We start from the raw sequence: 20,311 nt of genomic DNA on the forward strand, positions 1-20,311 counted from the left end.
ACTTACTACTCAGTAAAACCATCAGTGTTGATAATGTATTCCATTTGTAACTCTCAGTGTTAAATTAGACGGGTACTGTTCCTGGACAAACAGTGTGAGTTTGCTCTCTTGACCTTTGACACAGGATGTTCCAAATTCTCACAAGTTCGTGAGTTGTTGTCAAACAAAAGCTAGACATTACAGCCTAAAATACAATTAAAAAAAATACTATATTTCAAAAAGGAGATTCCCGGCTATTCTCGCCTGAACGCAGCTTAGGGTTAAGCGTTGGTGGTGCTAGAACATGCCAAAGTCTTAATAAATATATACTATTAAAGTTACAATAAAGAATAATGACAATAACATAAATGGGCTCTCCCACACGATCAAGCCCACTAAATACACTGAGGATTTTATTGTGTACAATTTCACCAGCTGAGCATCATCATGTCATGTTTACAAGCTCTATATGTCACACGCTGTCATCGAGACCCAGTTCAATGGGTTCACAAACTAATCTATTAAAGACAGAACCCCCCTCCCCCACACACGTTAGGGCTGGGCGATATGACTTCAAATCAATATCACAATTATTTCAAACTGTTTCCTTGATTAAGATTAACGAACAATTATCCACGAAAATAACAGAGCTTGTAGATCGGCTTTTTTCAAAATGATTGTACGCCACCATTGTACAACAAAGGGTTAAGTGGTAATAATCAGACGATTTAGTTAATTATTGAAAAAAAAATGTTTCGTGTCGATTCGTTGATATCAAAGGAAGAAAAACGGAAAAGTAAAAAGAACCTGCTTCTCGATTAACCTACATGAGCAAGACTAAGTCGTTGGTACTAAATATAAGGTTTTATATTCCCGGTTAATTGTCCAGCCCTACCCCACACACACACACACAGTGTCTGTGGCTCACCTTCCAGCCGCTGCCTGCCTCTCTGTAGTAGGGGAAGTTATCACAGATCCACTGGTAGATCTCGCTCAGGGTCATCTTCTTCTTTGGTGAGCTGTTGATGGCGAACGTGATGAGGCTGGCGTAGCTGTACGGCGGCTTGCCGTCCTTGTGCTGCTGCACCTCCTCCTGGTCCAGCGTGGTGTTGGGGTCCAGCAGGGCGCTCTTCTTGCCCACACCCGGCCCATGGGCGCCGCCCTGCGCGTCCGCCTTGCGGATGGCCGCCTGCATAGTGAGCTGAGGCAGCCAATCCATCGAGGTCAAACTACTCTCCAGCTCCGACGTCATGGCAACGACGGGAGGGGGGCTATAGGCTGGAAGAGATGGGGGGACGGGATGGGGAGGGGGGAAAAGGTGGAGGTGGCTGTTGGTGGGCTGGCGATGCGTGCGTGGGGGAGGGGTGGGGTAGGGTGGGGGGTAATAAGCCGAGGCAAGAGACAGGTTGAAGATGAAGGCAGGGGGTGTTCCCTCAGCTCAGGACATCAGCTTAGCAGGACGTCGTCTACAGGTCAACCCTGGGGAGACAACAGACAGGACTTTGTCAGTTATACACCGCTATGAATGGTGGCAGCGAGCCACCATTCTGAACATTACATGTGAACATAATTTACCTAGGTTATTTATTTAACCACTTCTTAAACCCATATATACTTCGCTGAATGGGGTTCCCCAAGGGTCCTTTTTCCCCCCCGTATACACCAAATCGCTTCATCGAAAATAGCTATAACCTACAAGCTCACACATCTGCTATTTCCGCCAAATGCTGGCGTATTATGATGCCCAGAACAGGGACGCTAGGGTTCATGTGGTTAAAAAGAAAACAACCCCACAAGGAAAGCTTACGAACTACAAAAGTGGACTCTCTCTATAAAAAAAACATAAAAAAAAAAAAAGGTACAGTCCTGATCTCGCTGCAGTAAAACACAAGCCCACCACTTTCCCTACCGCTTGCTGTGCACAGAGCTGACTCATAGTTGGAACTCCATCTGCACACACACACAGAGACGGAGCGAGAGAGTAAATGCAAGGGAATTGTTTTCACAAGTGCCAGCCAAATGGGGGAATGGCTCAGGAGGAATTCCGACTCTCTTGAGGGTAGTAACCCCCCACCACCCCCTCTCTCTCACTGCCCCCCCCCCGTTGGAGCCTCTGCCGTAAACAAGCAGAGCAGTGTCGTCTTGACCAATGGTTCTCAAAATGGGGTTTAGGGACCCAAAGGGGCCCTTAGGGAGGGTCCCAGGGGGTCCTGGTCCAGTTTAACCACTTTTACCCTACATACACACAAATCTTGAGAGATTTGAACAATTCGGAATATCTTTCAGACATTTCAACAACACAAATCTTGTATTCGGGGTTCCTTAGTACAAAATATTTTCAGATGGGGGTCCGCGGTCAAATATAGATTAACTGGGGGGTGTTCTTGACATGAAAACGTTTGAGAACCACTGGTCTTGCCAACCATCCTCCTGTCCTCGGCCTTGCGTGTCTGCTGTGCTGTGCAGTCCGCAAACAGCCGCCCCCACCACGTCTCTCTCTCTCTCTCTCTGTCTTAAAATAGAGTGTCAGAGGAGACAGGCCTAAAGTTACAAGCATAGGTGAATATAGGGCAGCGTGCAAAACAAGCCCCCTTGTACAGGAATGACACTACAATCTGGCTAAGGGGCAAAAAGAAAAAGAGCCGGGGGTGGGGAGGGGGGGGATTGAACTCCCCAGATTGTTCATTTTGTTTTCTAGAGTGAGTATGTATGCACACATTTATGTACAGACTTAGGATGAATAAGTGTTAAATAGGCTATACTTAATATTTAAACCGGTGTGAGTGAAAATATAAAATATTGTTTGTTAAATAAGACGGGTGCCCTCAATTCCATTTTTCTTTCTATAAAACGTTGCTACTTGTTTAAAAATTGCTCACAGAATTGAGATATAGCCTATATAATTTGCTTTCTTTCGAAGTCAAGAGCAGCATTTAAAAACTTTCATCAAAACAGTGAAATTGATGTAAAAAAGTTGAAAAGACAACCTTTGTGTCTGCAGTCTAATATGTGTGCTCATATACTGTATGTGCAAAGCTTGCTTGAGTTACACTTACTTACACTAACAAAATAGCACATCTACAAGATCTACAAGCTCATGACACATCACAGAGGCATTGTGAGATCGGCAAATGGGCTATTTTCTGTGCACGACACCCGTGTGCAACTAAGTACAGCTCAGGCTTGAGGGATTGAGGCACCACTCGTTCATCCCCCTGAGAGAGAGAGAGAAGTTCCTACATTGGTCAAACTGCATTGGTAGCAAGCGCTCAGGAGAAGATTGAAGTAGTCCATTTCAATTGATCTCTCACAGTGGGAGTTAGAAAAGTGCCTGGTGGCCAATTCAATATCTAGAATCAGTGTCAGCAGTCACTGAGCTCTAGGCAGCGGCAGCCAATAATCATAGCATTTGTGATGTTTTTAAACAGAATTGTGATGTGTGTGTGTGTGTGGGGGGGAGGGGTGTCGAATCTGTTCTGTGAGATAAAAATTAATGACACTGAGCAGTGGCCTATGTACCCTGTTCAATCTACCCCCACGTGATTCCATAAACCTCCCCTCATTTTATTATTATTTTGGCTCAACAAGGGTCGAAGCAATTTCTTTTGATTTACTTCGGTGATCAGAGATGCTACGGTACCACCTGTTCACTTGAGAAACGGCAGGCGAATATCATTCCAACATGCGTTTTACTGTTTTACTTCCATGCATGCAGATACAGCAGGATACACCTCTTTGGATATGTGTTGGCGGGTGTGATAATTACAGGACCATATCGGTACACATTTAATACTCAGACCAACTTTCTCATCCTTTATGGTCTTGAGCAGACTGGTACTGCAGTAGCAGTGGCCCAGGTGACCGCCCGTCTGACTGATTAACTAGGGACATGCACGGTTGGTGGTGATGAAGGATAGTTCCTCATCAGAGAAAAGATAAACAAATTGAGTGCAGAACACACCTCCACCCTGTAACTGACATAAAAGGTGAGTCACCCAGCGTTAATGAGTAACAGGCCTTTTCCTCTGAAAAAGGCAGCAAAAGGGCAACTTGTCTAGACTGTGCCATAGAGGAAGCTGAATGAAAATACAATCATTTTGATCCAATTTATCCATCAACATCATATGTGACAGAATAATTAGGCTATGTTTGTATAATAATCAGTCAGTGTGTCTGTGTGTTGTTGTTCAAGATTCTCATTTGCATAGTGGCACCTGAATAGCTGCCACTGTAAACCACCGTGGCAAGCTCTGTCCTGTTTGCAGACAAGACATGAGACTAAGCTGATACACAATAATACACAACATTTCATGTTCCTGTCAGTACTGATGACAACATTTTGTCAGTACCGATGACAACATTTTGTCAGTACCTATGACAACAATGTGTCACTCAGTACTGATGATGACACTTTCATATTTTAAAAGGTAAGTAAAAGTAAGTAATTCTTATAATGGAACCACCCCACAGTATTTCCACGGAGAAAAAAAAAACTAATGACCATGGGCCGATTCTATTCATAAAAGCAAATGATATATGTACAAAAGACGTACACAAAATGTTTTACTTCATCACACCATGAAATATGCTTTCAGCCAACATAGGGACACAAGGGATCAATAAATCAACCATTTTACAATCGGAGTTGAATTTCAAATCCTGCGGCCAGGACAGGTGTCGAAGCCTTTCTAACAATACAGAGCCCCTACAACAGGACCGGGAGGATCGGGAAGGCATCCCGGTGGCCGCCAGAGGTGAGCAGCCCACAGTCAAGAGTTGATGACAAGCGCTCCGCCCATTACACAGAGAAGGGATGCCATTTGACCTCCATGCTAATGATCCAGATGCCTCATAATCTGCAGGGCCGAGTCCATGTCTTAATTACAGAACCTTGGGCTGTGGCAGACATGATGTAGCACAGTGCAGAGCCCCTCTCTGCAGCCCCCTCTTCATTATGCATAGCCAGGCTCTGGGGCAGTCAGGAGAACAGAGACAGGCCCTAGCCTGCTACCCTGTCAGGGAAGACAGTGTCTGAGTATGTTCACCACTGAGTCTGGGGGCAGGCCAACCAAGAGTAGTAGTTAAGGGGAGGGGATTGAGAACAGAAAGGAGAGCGAGAGAGAGAGAGAGGGCCACAGAGGCACGAACGCACTGGCACCACGCCTGGCAGAGAGCACAAGCAACAACTGGGGCTTGCATTCAGGGGGTCAGAGAGTTCAGAGCGACTACACTTAGCAGCCCAAGGGAGCAGATTGTCATCTCAGAGACACACACATGGAACCGCTTTGATCGAGAGCTGGCTCAAGGGGGTAAAATGGGGTTCGGTCACTGTCATCGACTCCAAAAATCAAGACTTTTCCCCCCCTCCTCAGCCGTAATTTGTTTTGAGAGCAGTGTGCCGAGGCGTGTGTTTGAGAGCTGAGAGGCAGAAACGGATGGTCAAATTCATTTTCAATTCAGCGCTCAAGTTTCTGTCTCCACAGGGGATTAATGGCAAATGTGGTTCTGAATGGGAATATAAGCCTTTTTTCCCCCCTTGTAAATGTCTTAATTTGCCATGTTCTTGACAGGACCTATCATTGTCCATATGAGCTCCGACAGCAAATCAGTGATTCGGTATTGTGTCTCTCTGCTAGTAAGTGTGAAGTGGCTCAATCGCACTGACATCACAGGCTTTATACATCAGGTGATGAGCCTTGCTTTGTTCAAGTATCCTCGACGAAGGCAACAGGCTGTGCAACAACCAGGGAACACAAGCTACATCATCATATGCCTAATACATTTATACATGACATGTGTTGTGCTATATGCTTAATAATAGTACATCGACAAGGCAAGCTCGCAATCTACAAGCTCACAATGCGTTGCAACTTATGACGACACGTTGCGAGCTTGTAGTTCTGCTATTGTTGGTGCACGACACAGGTGTACAACCAAGTATAAATCAGGCTATTCTGCAGCAGAGTGCGTCAACTTCATCAGCTTAGAGAAGTAGTGAGATAGAAATGAGGAACTGACAATCTAAATCTCAACATCCATTTCCACTATTGCAAAACTGGTGCCTATACTTCTCCAAACCATAAAAGCCATACAATCTAATATTTGAAATCTCATAATTATGCCACAATATGGTCATTTACCATCTTAACATTAAATGACTGAAGCTTTGCCTGAATGGAATTTCATTGTAATATATAATGCCAATCTATAACTTATCAAGCTTATGTGGGTATTAAAAAGATCAGATTCTACAGGCGTTAGCCCGTCCAAAAAAAACACTTGAGAAAAGCCAATCATAATTATAATCCCTATTCCCTACCAGAGCATATCTCTTTTTACTCCTCCAATATACATGTAGGAACTTGACGCTGTCCCCCAATAACCTGTGCATTACTGGCATCTCACTGAGAGAAGAGATACAGCTTTTCAGCTCTCCATTCTATAGCTCCTACTTGCAGAGACACAAGACTGTTGATAGGTACCAGACCAGAGCTCTCCTGCACTTATCTGCAATTTCCGCAATTAATCCCCCCTTTTACTGCAGTCATGCATCTGTCATGGTTAACACTCCGGCAGCAGCATTTGTCAGCACAACTACACAGACAAGACCATTAGACCTGTGATACTAGTGCTCTGGACATGATGAATGCCATGCTCAAAACACTGTCAGAGGGATTCAAACAGCTAACAATAAATATTTACACCACTGATGGTTAAATGTTGTATGGAGTGAGTGAGTGAGTGAGTGAGAGTGTGTGTGCACGTGTGTGTGTGTGTGTGTGTGTGTGTGTGTGTGTGTGTGTGTGTGTGTGTGTGTGTGTGTGTGTGTGTGTGTGTGTGTTGAGAGAGAGAGACAGAGCGAGAAGAAGCAAAAGAAAAGCTTGCTATGACAGGGATCTTCCTGTAGTGGGATGGTTACTTGGCAAAAGAGAGGGGAATCGCTAAGCAAGCTCCCTCTGCTGCGCCTGAAGATCTGGCACACGCACTCACAACAACAACAACAGTGATGTAACCTGGTAACAAGCCTTTGGCATCTACTGTACACTCCCGACCGAAACCCGGGCCATACCTTCCATATCAACAACTTTATTTCCAGCACGGGAGAAGCCCTTGTTTTCTTAGTGATTGCGAGGGAAAAAAAACAGGGAGGGGCGGGAACTCCACTCACCTGCCCTTCATTCAAAGGGAGATTCCTCACTTTTTCCAGCCCTGGAGGCGAAGGGCTTATGGGAGTTATTTTTGAAAAGTCAGAAGCTAAAATAGCAACGCGGCTTGGTATTGTGATTGCACGTGAACACTGCAATCACGCAGCCACCGACCCTAAGCCCCCGGTTCATTAAAAAATAACAAGACAAGTCTAATAATGCCATGGTGACCTCCCTTTCCAATCTTTAGCTATCAATAGTAAATTACTGTGTGTGCATTGTGCAATGTGAACGAGGCCGCACAAATCACACTGCAGCATCCAGTTGTCAACCACTCTATATACAGGTAAAATCAGGATGGCATCATCCAAGCATTGGCAAACTGGCTGCTCGTTGATGGTCTACATCTCTCCTTTGGGCAAATGGAAATAGTTGTCTTTATTAATACGTCACTAATAAGTATAAACATGCTTCTCAAGAACAATGTCAGTGTAACTAAGAGATGAACCAAATTACATTTTGTTAAATCTTTACATGCAGGTTATCAACTGCGGTCAAACTATTCATGACTTTCACTTCACCAGGCATTTCTAGGTTGTGCAGAGTCTAGACTGTTCATGCTGTGTTAGTTCATGGCCGGAGGTGCTTTTGTTTCATGACATCATAGACGTAGCGGCATGAGCTGTGATTGGTCTAATTTGGAGGGGACATGCATGGCATGCATACAAACACTGTTCCAGACAGCTTGGCCTTCATCCACGCCTTAATAAAGTAGGTAACAGTAACTCCAAGACAGCGGCTTTTAACTTCTGTCTTCCTTCTCAATTAAAGCTTTAATGATGCTGCTGAAATCACCTTCAGGAAGAGCTCATTAATAATCCAGTCCATACTTGCATTTTTAGTATGTGTCAATTATGGCTTCCCTGCTCATACTGCTGAGCACAATTGTTCAGCTTATTATTGCAGCCTACAGCAAAGCATGGGTGCCAACCGGGGCGTCCTTGCTGCTAACAGAGCATGTGTATTTTACAATACTATATATCTATGCAGCGTTAGCAGTAGCATCCAGGGTTGGTTGAGTTAGTGTTGGTTTTCAGGCAGACTTAAAGAAGACAAACGGAGAACACGCTCTCCCCGTTTCCCCCTGCTCCCTCAATCCCACTTCGCCTGTGGTTGAACGAATCAAGTCCATAATTATTCTGCCAATCAATACAGGGTGCAACTGTGGCTGTGGGGCAGCTAAACGCAGCGCATAAGGCTGGGGAGAGAGAGTTGTCAACGAGGAAAAGCAAAACGCTGGGCTCTTTAAACCCACTGAACCGTACAAAACAAAAGGCGAGAGAGAGGACACCTTTATTGTAATTACTCTGAGCCAAACAGTGAGGTCTGCAAAGTACATCATCTTATGACAATGCTTCACTAATAGAGGGATCAGTAGAATATGACGGCCACTTTGGGGGCAGGCAGGACAAAAAAAAGAGAGACAGACAGAGACACAGACAGGCAGGCATCGGGACCGGGGCTTGAAGTGGTCTAGGAGGCGGGAGCCGACTGTGGACCAGCCGAGGCGTTGCAGGGCATGTTGGGAAGCCACGCAACAAAACAACGGGCTTTGTGACCCCTGAATGCAGACACAGTCAGACCGAAGGAGGAATCTGAATGGACATGGCGGTAATTATGTCATTTGGGGATATTAGAGAGAGATATTCTCAGTAGTCGGACGTTTTCCACGCTAGCGCTTGGAGCGACAAAGAGGGAGGGCACGGGGGAAGGCGGGAGGGAGGAGGAGAAGAGAGAGAAAGAGAGAGAGAGAGAGAAAGGGAGTTAGGCAGATGAAAGCAGCACACACCAGCACAGGGCTCTCAGCTCATTGTGCAATCTGCAGGCCCTCACACAAAAAAAAAAACACACACGACATTCCAGTAATTCAATAAGGCTTTCCAATGAATCAGAGCAGTGATCAGGAGGGGTTCGTTTCTCTGTCCCAAACAGCTTGGCTGGGAGATGGCCTTTGTGTTAGGAGCAGCAGGGGTGTCCTGACACCGACCATGCGAACCCAATTACCCTAGTGCCTGGGCCTGGGGGGCCTGCATTAACACACACTTCCCCCTGGGAGCTCGACTCCACGCCAGCCTGGCAGCCTGCTGCTGAATCACAAATAGATCACTTAAGGCGCTGGGGCTGGCACAGCGAGTGTTTTGGTGGCGGTCTTGAGTGCCCACCCTCATCAGCATTCCCCAGATCCTGTCCAAGGCCACAGTTAAATCCTAAGCCAGCCTCTGAGGCAAGGAAGGAAGGTAATGGCAGTGCAAGGTTTGGCACGGCCTCGCCTGGGGGGCAACAAACCATTCCCTGCACATAGCCAGGGACCACAGAGCAAACTCGCATAATCAGGGAGGTAGACTGCCGTGGGTCACCTGGATTTACACTGCAAGTGCAACTCTGTGCTTTAATACTTGAAAGAGAGAAATATGTAGTAAAAGATGCAGCCTGGGTTTTGACTCAAAGCCATGTTAAAATGTTTACAATGAGTTAGGCTATAAATGCGTTAGAAAGAAAACAAGCTGAAGGTACCCAAGCGTGATTTGAAGGAATTACCTGAGTGGGCAATGCATGTTCTGAAATCACTGCACAGAGCAGGAATCAGGTCATGAATTGCAAATGTCGGGTTGGGAGCGTGCACAGGTTTGTGTATGTGTGTATGTTATGTTTGGAGGGGGGGCGGGGGGGTGATGCTCTGGGTCTGGAGTTGGTTTGTTAGACGTTCCCCTCACGTAAAGCCTAAAAATTGTCTTCACTTGGGATGGTACTGGCGCTGGAGTTATAATTAAAACCGTTTTGCTTTTTAATCAATATCCAATCTCTCAGAAATAATTAACAGCATATTAAAGAGTTTACTGCCTGACAGCGCTGGATGCTGCTGCATCATTAAGCTGTTGAAGTGCTGCTCTTTGACTCCTGGAACTCCCATTTCGCTGCTTTACTGCAACCTCCCCTCCCAGGCTCTTTAAAATGCTCCCAGAGCCACACTGTACCTGTGCGTGCGATAACACAGCCCAGTGGTCACTGGAAAACATGCCGTGCATACGCTCAGGAACGACCTCTCTCGGGAACACGGACAAAGACCTCATGAAATAACATTAAGGCAATCACTTGACCTACAGGAGTGAACGTGTACTTGATAAGACTTAAATGTGAGTGAACGGCCACAGCCAAGACATATGATGGCACATCACGTAGTGTGTGGGGGGGGGGTCGTAAAAAATAATGCCCTTTCCCCTGAACGATAATGCTTCTTGCATTTGTGGTTACACAACACTGCAACATAGTGGAGATTAGAGGATTAAGTCACAGGTAAACAGTTTTCATCTTTTGTTGGCACTCCAGCTTAGCCTCTGCTCCGCTAAGACAATGTAGCCAGTTGACATGGGGACGGCTCCCAGAGATCTGCTGATGTCACAAGGTGTGTAGAGCAGACCAATATAGATCGACTGCGTGTCCATCAGCAGGTGTCTGACCTCCATGGGGCGGGTTCAAATGCCAGGATGCACAGGTCACACACAAACACACAGAGGGTGACACATACACAAAGTAGACTAGAATATAGCCCGGTTGATAAATCATATTATATTCCAGACCGAAATACTTCATAATATAGCATTTGCTTTACTTAAGGGATTCAGACGTATGGTGAACATTGACCTCAGGAATAACGCGATGACAGTGAGTAGGAACCACAATCAGCTGTGGAATTTAACCAGGGTTGCCCTGCGTCACCAGCAGATTGTCAATGTTCATGCCAGTTTATAAACTCCTCGGGCATTCTCTGGATGAATTCCATGCTAATTTGGGTGTTGCTGCTCTCGGGTTCCTTCTTTGGCTCATTAAGGAAAGAATAGCAGGCGTATCGCTTGAGACTGAGGCTGTGTCTGTCTGTGACACAGCCAGGATGTGTTATTGTTGGGGATGGACAGCTTTCAGTGTCTATACCTGTCCTTTCATTACCCCGCCCACTCAATCCGAGGTCATTTTAATTAATTTGGTTTCCTGGAGACAATGTTGCTATTTATCTGGGTGTGGAAGGAGGGAGGTAGCAGCACCAGTCATTGTTAGCTTAGACATTGCTGTTAAAATACCTCCAGGCAAAAAAAGGGATTCATCATCATCACATTATAGCTTTACAACAGCAGGGACAGGTCTCATCACAAAACCAGAGGATTTAGTAGAATAACAGCGGGCAAAGTGATTTAGATCCAGGGCCATCAAAGGAAATGAGCTATGACTGATAAGTGGATTTCATGGGCAGCCCTTTCGTTTGGAGAACAAACGGAATGAAGACAGAATGTCTCTCACAAAATACTACAAGGACATTCTGACAACTTCAGATATTTACAGACCAGTCCAGATTCTAGACTGCAATATCAGTTGCAAAAAAAAATGTGTGTGTGTGTGTGTGTGTGTGTGTGTGTGTGTGTGTGTGTGTGTGTGTGTGTGTGTGTGTGTGTGTGTGTGTGTGTGTGTGTGTGTGTGTGTGTGTGTGTGTGTGTGTGTGTGTGTGTGTGTGTGTGTGTGTGTGTGTGTGTGTGTGTATGTGCGTATTATGTGTGTGTGTAAGTAAATTACTTAGAGAACGGTTCTCCATAGCTGCTGAAAAAGCAGCTGAGTATGATTTATCATGACTGGAGGAAGTTGCTATCTGTACTTGGTATATTATTGGCCTATAAATGTACATTGTAAATGTCTACCGTTTAAATCCAGCTATATTTGCGATGCTCTGGAACTGTTTCTACTGATAAATATGAAATGAAATGTATATTGATGATAAAAGTATTCTTCTATTTGTTTATACAAAGCTTCGGTGAGTTTACCAGGGTGGATCCTCTTCCACTGTTGACATCACAAAACTACTCAACTGGCACCATGATTTATGAATATTGGGATGGGGTTGCTTTAGCTATTCGAACACTGATTTCCTAAAATGTACTTTATCGTTTATCGTTTATGATAATGCCAAATATACACCGTAGGTACTATCTTTCACATTATCCAAATTTCAAGCATTTAAAATTATCTATTGCCCTGTCTTTAAAGCCATCCAAAATATCGTAGCTACCTTCCCTCTAAATCCTGATTAGAATTAAAGAGGATATGTCCTATTATCACTGGCCAATTTCTCTTCAGAATGATAGCAGACCACCCCAGAACGTCTTTCAGAAAATATAAGGACAAAAAGGGGTTCCCGCCCAAAATGGTTTAAAGGAGAATTCCGGACTAGCCTTTTTCTTACCTTTATCTGATGTTATTATATCCTAGAACGAGTGGTACAGTGGAATATTTTCATAACTCCATCTCGAGTCCAGCGCAGCTAAAAACATGAAAGATGGTCCTTGCGCTAAATCGCATATTTTTATCGCTCGAAAATTGTTTGTGTTAGTTGCGCCCCTCCGGAGGTCTCGCAAGACGAGATTTCACCCGTGATTTCACCGCCGTAGTAAACACTACGGCGACCAATTTGGGACAAAAACACAGTGGTGAGGTTCCTGTCATTATGAACGTCAGATATCAACCAAAAGAATTTTGAGCGATAAAAATACGCGATTTAGCGCAAGGACCATCCGCTCACGTTTTTAGCTGCGGCGAACTCAGGATGGAGTTATGAACATTTTCTACTGTACCACTCATTCTAGGATATAGTAACATCAGATAAAGGTAAGAAAAAGGCTAGTCCGGAATTCTCCTTTAAATGTGTAAAGGTGTTCTGCTGCCTGTCTTGGCCAGGTCTCAGTTGAAATATATATTTTGAATCTCAAGAGAATGGGACTATCCTTTTTAAATATAATAATGTTATGGATGTATTCCGGCTCATCTCTGCTATCAGATGCTAACTCGACAACAGAGTATACTCTGTGTGCACAGAGCCTCTATAGAAAGGAAGCCAGGCAGATGACTCATGGGAATTCCCTGCTGTCATTAACTGGTCACAGGTCATACAACCAGCTGACCACACAAACACAAATGAAATTGTGACAGAAAGGAGAAGCCAAGATACAGCAAAACATGGCCGACACCCACTGTGTGAGCTGAAGAGATTTGTGGCTAATAAGATGCACTAAACCAGTGGACTTTTCCCCAGCCTAGCCAGGTCTGGCACAACTTGTAGCCTTAAATTGTAGTTCTGTGAGCGTAGCCCTGCATTCTCTCTCATTATCCCCACGGAGTAGGGATTGTAAAGGAAGGGAATTTTCCTTTTAGGAAGTCTGCCTTTTACACTTTACATTTTGGGTGGCCTCAACTTTCCCCAGTATTCCCACCTTTTTAAAACACGAAAACCGATGCCAAGTAAAGGGCCGGTGGCACTGAACAAAACACTGGCCACACATCAGCCTCCTGGGCCACACACCCCGAGGACCTCCACACAGTGACATCATCACTCAGCGCTCCCTCCGGTAGCTCAGCCAATCAGACACAGAGAGGAACTCCCTCCAGTGTGAAGAGGAGGCAGCCCGGCCGGCAGTAATTTGAGAAGTTTCATTGGAGACAAAACAGGGCACAGAGAAAGGCGATACTACTGCTGTGCCGAGGAAAACTAGTCCTCGGCTGCTTCTTCTGGGGAACTCTCTGCGCTTCAGGGGAAGAGGAGAAGAGCGAGGGAGGGAGCTGCGTGGGAGTCCTCTCTGACATTTTATTCTGCTCTCTGGCGTAACATGGGCCATGACAAGTCAAGCCGTCACTCGTGCCTTGCGAAACGTCTCAACCACACATTTTTGGAATTCAGTTACGACCAAAGACAGTACTAGGCTATGTCTAGAGCAGTGACTCAACTTTTTTAATTTCAAGGACCCCCGCTATGCCAAGGACTGCCATTCGATACAATTTTTCCATCTATGGGATCCCAATCTACACTGTAAAAAGTGTTAATTTCACAAATGGAACCAAATGGACAGTAAGGGGCAAAATGGTTCCATTTTGTTTCCTAACTATCAATTAGCTGGGGACCACCTGAAACGCTCTCAAGGACCCCCGTGGATCCCTTGACCCCACATTGGGCACCGGTGGTCTAATGCATTCATTCACCAGCACTGTAGTTTAGTTTAGCTTTTTAAATCACATCCACGCAGACACCCACTGCTTTATTTGCCAGATAACACTGATCATCTCACAGATCAAGCCCATGGTATTCAATAGCATGCATTGATATTAACCCTCCCCCCACACACACACATACACACTAATTCTACACACTTAAAGACCTCATGACATATTGTAGGTCTCAGCTGATGAGGAGTGGCTGTTAACCTCCTATCGATCCGCAGAGCTCATCAAAAGTCTTGAGTGCTTTACATTATTGGACGGAGGCAAGAGGCCGCTACGCACCAACATTGATTGGGGACTTAATTCTTTATGAGTGAATAAAACCACAAACATGCAACTACTGCATGGCTAGGGGAATGGGAATAATGGCGTTTCTGACACTCTTCATGGACTGCAGCATTTTGAGCGGTGCATGCAGTAGAAAAAATCCTGCTGCCTGCAACCCTCAGTCTAAGTAGAGAAATCCACATTATTCTGAACTTTGGGTCTATGGGATGTGTGTGTGCGAGTGGAACCTCAAGGATGACATGTGAACCTGGGGATTTTACTCATCACTGACAAACAGTGTTTTGAGACGCTACAACTTTTAACACAAAGAATGCGAAAGCCCTCTACTTTCTAAAGGCTGACAGACGGTTTTTCCAGGTCGCATTTTTCAATGTCATAAAAATTAAATACTACTACTATCAGGCTAATTAACCTGACACAGTTTGTGTCTTCACCTCCAAGTGTTATAACAGCAAAGGGAAGAGAGGAGCAGCGGTGGGCTAATGATTATGAATGATTTGAGAGGGGCGACTTCCCATCACCTCCGCCTCCTGGCATAACCCCCCCCCCCCCCTCTTCTCTCTGTCTGTCTCCCTCTCTCTATTCCTCTCTCTCTGGGCACAGCGCTGTCGGATGCTCTCACCTTCCCTTTCCCCTTCCCCACTTTGAATTCCTGAGCACATCCCCAGCCACCCCACCAGCAGCAGCACCACCACAACCCCCTCCACCTCCAACCTCCAACTCCCCAACCCGACCACCCTCTACCCCCCACCCACCCACACCCTCTCACCACCACCACCACCAAACAGGCTGCGCTCATTACAGCGGATTTGCATGTCTGCTCCAGAGCGCTATGAGAGGAGATGAAACAGAACTCCCAGTGGCTGCCTCTGCCGAGCTTCACTCAACTGACAGAGAGAGCTTCACTTAGGGCCCTAGACACAGCCAGCAAACAAATGCAGGCTCCTTAAAGGGGCCATGCACTGCATTATAATATGCACACGTGCACGGATGCACACGAATGCACACACACGATCCAGTCGACGAGCGAGGACGACGAGTCCCCCCCCCCTCTCGCAACCAACCTAAGACAAAAAAAAAAAGAATTTACAATGCACAGTGTTCAGTTCAAATATATCCATGTGCACTGAATAAATTGGAAAAACTAAATTCTGCCTTCCAGCACACTGCTTCCCTGCGCATTACCAATCAAACCTGCTCAGCAGAGGAGGACGAGACCACACATTACATTACACCAAGGTTCCTGTCCCATCAGTCTCCATTGCCTCTGCGAGATCACATGCCCAAGACAATGATCATTTTTCATTTGAGCATCTTGGCCTCTCTGCCTGTCATTATGGTTTTATTACAGACAAAGCATGAGAAAGCATGCGCTGGTCAAGGGCAAACAGCACTGTATAGGTCAATAAAGCTCCCCATTGCTCTCCTGGGTCTGGTCCTCAACAGGGTTTGGGTTTAACAGCAGAGAGAAGAGAGTGGTGCCATCGCAGAGAGCCGTGCAACCCACACAGCAGATGGGCCACAGCCCAGGGGATGAATTAATATTTCTATAAACCACAGCAACTTACACAGTGCTCTGCTAGCAGGCAGGCTACTATTCCACGCAGCAAGACTTGAACCTTTATGAAAAGGTTAAGTGCCTAACCAACTGGTTCAGAGATGTGACAGAATGCACAATGTCAAGGACGGAGCCAATGCCCTTACCTTAAGCCCATGTGAACTCTAGCGTCCGTATTCGGGGCAAGTCATAATAATAGGTGTACATTCGGCAAGAATACGTGTACATTCAGCAAAAATGGCAGATCTACTTGCTCACAAAGTGCTGCAATGGGATGTTTTGTGAGCTTGTAGATTAGCCAAAGAGATTTGTTCTAAGGGAAAAAAAGGATAAAAATCTGTTGAAAGTTAAGACCATGTCCGGCACAGATTATCGATCAAAAATCAAAACCTTACAAAATATTACTACAGATTTTCTCCAAAGAGGCTTGTCAGACAGAAACTGCCGCAAATCTATAATCGCAAATGTTTCACAATGCATCTCAGTTACTTGTTCGAGAACAAGACAAGGTCACGTTTTTCTTAAAAAGCTAAATATAAAATAGCAAAAAAAGCAGAATTTAAAAAACAGAACGGTCCCCTATGCTTCCATCTTCGCCTCCTCCACATGAGGTGCTTTTGTTTGGGATGACTCACTTGGCGAAAGTGGCACATCATGTGGCATGCAACATGACTCACTGGGAGAGAGGAGGGGGAGAAGGAGAGCATCTACGCAAGCTGTGCAGTCTCCTGACCTGCACTGTGCCACCATCAGCACATGCCTCGCTGATTTGTAAAGTAGCAAAACATAGTAAGAAATTGAACTATTACTTATGTGGATCTCTGAATCCACATGGAAACGGTGTGCCTCCAATGTGGACCTCGGTCTTGACTCCAATGTGGATCTCGGACTCGGTCTCGAATTTGGGCAAGGTTTCTCTGAGATCACAGCCTCACTGACTTCCATTATAAAATGAAAGTTAAATATTTCAAAAAGAATAAAATATAATTTTGGAGGTACTTCTGTGGGCTACTGACAGCTTGCATTATACAAAGTTTGCCTGCCACTGATTGACCCAGCAGTTTGTTTTTCAGAAATATTCCAATTACAAGAATTTCACGATTTTTTTGAAAATAGCAGATCTACAAGCTGACAACGGCATCGTGATGCGACGCGTTATCTTTATTTTATTTATATGTTTATTTGGACGGGACAGCGCATATTGATGAACAATACATATAAAATGTGGTGTAAATACACCGGATTTAGCAAGAATGCAAATTTCCATTCGTAGTCCCCATACAGACAACAAGCATCATTACAAAAAGTACAAAAGGGTACAAAAAAGGAGAAAAAACTATTAACAATACAAATGGCCTAGTTTTGACCAAGAATACAAGAAAGGACACCCAAGAACACTAGATAAGCCTTTCTTTTGGCCCATTTAAAAATGTTCACAAGTTTGATTGATTGTCCATGATCCATTTTTTTATTTGGACCAAAACCAGGAAAGCATCTGTGTCACCTTAGCTTAGATTTTAGCGTTTGTTATTCAAAAATAGCCGATATACAAGCAATCACAGCGCGCTGCGAACATCTGCTATTTTTGAAAAATCTTGAAATTGTGAGAACTACTGATTTAGAAGGCATTTGTAGAATCGGCCTCAGGTCTTAGTGGGTTAAAAGATGTAAAGGTTGGACACTCTCTTATATCAGTGGGTAGATTGTTACAAATAGCGCTTCCTTCAACTGAAAAGGAATTTTGCGCATGGTTGCTCGTCTGAACTGCACCTCACAATCCCCTCTGGTGGCGGCCTCTTGTAGATCGGCTACTTTCAAATAGCTCATGTACTGTAGGGTTTCAGTGGTTAAACGGATATCGATGCTACATTAAATCATTTCGCCCACACCCTTTGGCGGCAACAATTTGTGTTGTTAAACTTATTTAACTACTTTAAACCTGGGGTTCGTATTTTGGGCATGTCATTAGGTGGAAAATGAACTCACGTATGTTTAAAAACAGCTTGAGAGTATAACAGTATGACCACTGTTATCTGGGTTACATAGAGATGGAGTCAGTTCAGTAGAATGTATAACTGGCATACTGATATAACACACCATACTTTATTGTTAAAACTACAAAGTATGCATATAAAACATAGCCTATGGTGAAATGCTCAGCACTGTATAATTTGGAGTTTAAAAGGCCATTACCACATCATGTTAACAACAACAGAAATCCAACCGCCTGCCTGCATTCACCAACGCATGTAACCTGGGGAAGGGAATGAAAATGCCTTTACCTTTATTTTTTAATCTATAAATCCATATTTTCTATCATAGCATTATAAAGATGAGACTGGAATTGACAGTCAAATTAAAGGGACGGGTTATGAAATGAAATAGAATTTTTAAACTTTGAATCTCTATTAAAGATTACATTCTTTGCTGAAAGATGGCCATTTAGACCATTTATTATAATTGATCGAAATATATAGGCCTGTTTTGTATGTGTTTGTACGTTTTGTGTGTCAAAACAAGATAATGACAAACACATCACAAAAGCAAGAAAGATCAAATAAAGATGATGTTGGTTTCAAGTTCTCTGTGTTCAATTTTCGGTGAAATGCTGTCATATTGAAGTCAGTGATTAAGATGTGATACATGAATACATGAAATACTTTGAAATGCAACGTTGTCACCTGTGGCTGCCTGCAGCACATATTAGATACAGCTGAGCATTAAAGGCATTTCGCTTTTCGGCTGCATAGAAAAGTACAGGAACCCCTGTACATGTACTAGGCCCATCTAATCAGCCGTCTACTGCAAGACTAACTTGAACTTGCTCATATAGTCGTATTATTGATGACTATGAAATGGATAGCACTCCAGTTAACTGTGTTAGTAAACATTTTCTCAAGCTGTTTCCCTCACCATAGGCAACATCATCGATGGTAAGGCCAGTTTGAGTCTGTTAGTGGGACTCTCATTAGCGTAATAGTTCATTTAATTATAAGGCTTGTGCTTTGGCTCGTGACTTGTATAATGTACCTCCACCATACATTACAATTTTAAATGTGATATAGCAAACATCTAGTGCATTTTTTCCTATAAACATGCATCACACAAGGGGCATGTTGAATGTACACCATCGCCCACAAAATAAAACTGAAATACAAATCTAATATTGCTATTCTAATATCTTGAAAATATCAATGTGGTTCACAACCAGCACCTCTTGAATAAACATGCTAAATCAGGAATGTTTTATCAGGAAACAAAAGGGCAGACATTCTTCAGGCCTAATGTACGTAAATACAGGGATAAACGCAACCCAAGGAACATTCAGTATTAATCTCAGATGCGATCATTTGTTCATCTCCAATCATGAACATTTTTGTCTGAATGTCATTTTATCTTTAGCATTCTGATAGCAACTGGACTTGCACAAAACGACAGTAATCAGAACAGTGTGAGCTGCCTACAGAATGTAGCGGGAATGGGAGCTGGGTTGTACATCGAGCATTAAAGTCATTAAAGTCCCCGCACACACACACACACACACACACACACACACAGACCATCCCTAACCCCCCACTGTACCAGACCAAGCACCCCCCGTAGCACTCAGCCTTTCAAACCAAACGCTGCTCTGCCTCCTGCATCTTAATAAGGGGAGGGAAACTAGAAGGGAAGTGAAGGCATGGCAGACTTTTTGAGGAAGCTGAATAAATGACTGAACACACACCCTGGGGCGGGCATGCCGGGGGGTTTCCAGGGGGTCGGAGTGAGCAGGGCTGATGGTGTCAAGACGAAGGCGGCAGACTCAAACACAACTGACATATCAAAGCGGTGGGAGCCGTGTAGATGGGAAATGGAGCAGCCACGACACGGCATTCAACCTCACAGCTCGTTTCTGCTTCAATGAGACACAACACGAGCAAAATCGGCAATTAGCAATTAAAGTGGAAATGCCAGTCCACACAGGCAAACGATGCTGTATTCCAAAAATAAAATATAGTAGCAAAGAAAAAGCAGTTAATCTGATTGATCACACGGCCCTAGATCCAACAGTCTTCCAAGTCGACATGAATTCTATGAGGAACGGTTCAATTTGCACCCTTACAGTACAGCGAGCCATCCAAAACAAACTGTTAACAAGCTGTAATTCAATGATGGTGGCATTGATTGGTGAAAGTAAATGCCTTATCCACACAAACAGAAATCTTAATCTTTGACAACCTGGATGAATCGAATACATGAAATAGAA

General features: G+C 44.4%; 1 protein-coding gene across 2 annotated transcripts in view; it reads right to left on the reverse strand.

The window, feature by feature from the left end:
* foxj3 (forkhead box J3) overlaps nucleotides 1–20,311 on the reverse strand; it is an 83,573-nt gene that overhangs the window by 53,415 nt on the left and 9,847 nt on the right. For both annotated transcript variants that reach the window (XM_084063494.1, XM_084063493.1), the window contains exon 2: nucleotides 908–1,458. In XM_084063494.1, the coding sequence (XP_083919620.1) occupies nucleotides 908–1,231 (324 nt within the window). In that variant the 5' untranslated portion in view covers nucleotides 1,232–1,458. The remainder of the gene's footprint in view (nucleotides 1–907; nucleotides 1,459–20,311) is intronic.

Source organism: Gymnoscopelus microlampas (genome assembly GCF_963454915.1).
Source record: "Gymnoscopelus microlampas genome assembly, chromosome: 7".
NCBI lineage: Eukaryota > Metazoa > Chordata > Actinopteri > Myctophiformes > Myctophidae > Gymnoscopelus > Gymnoscopelus microlampas.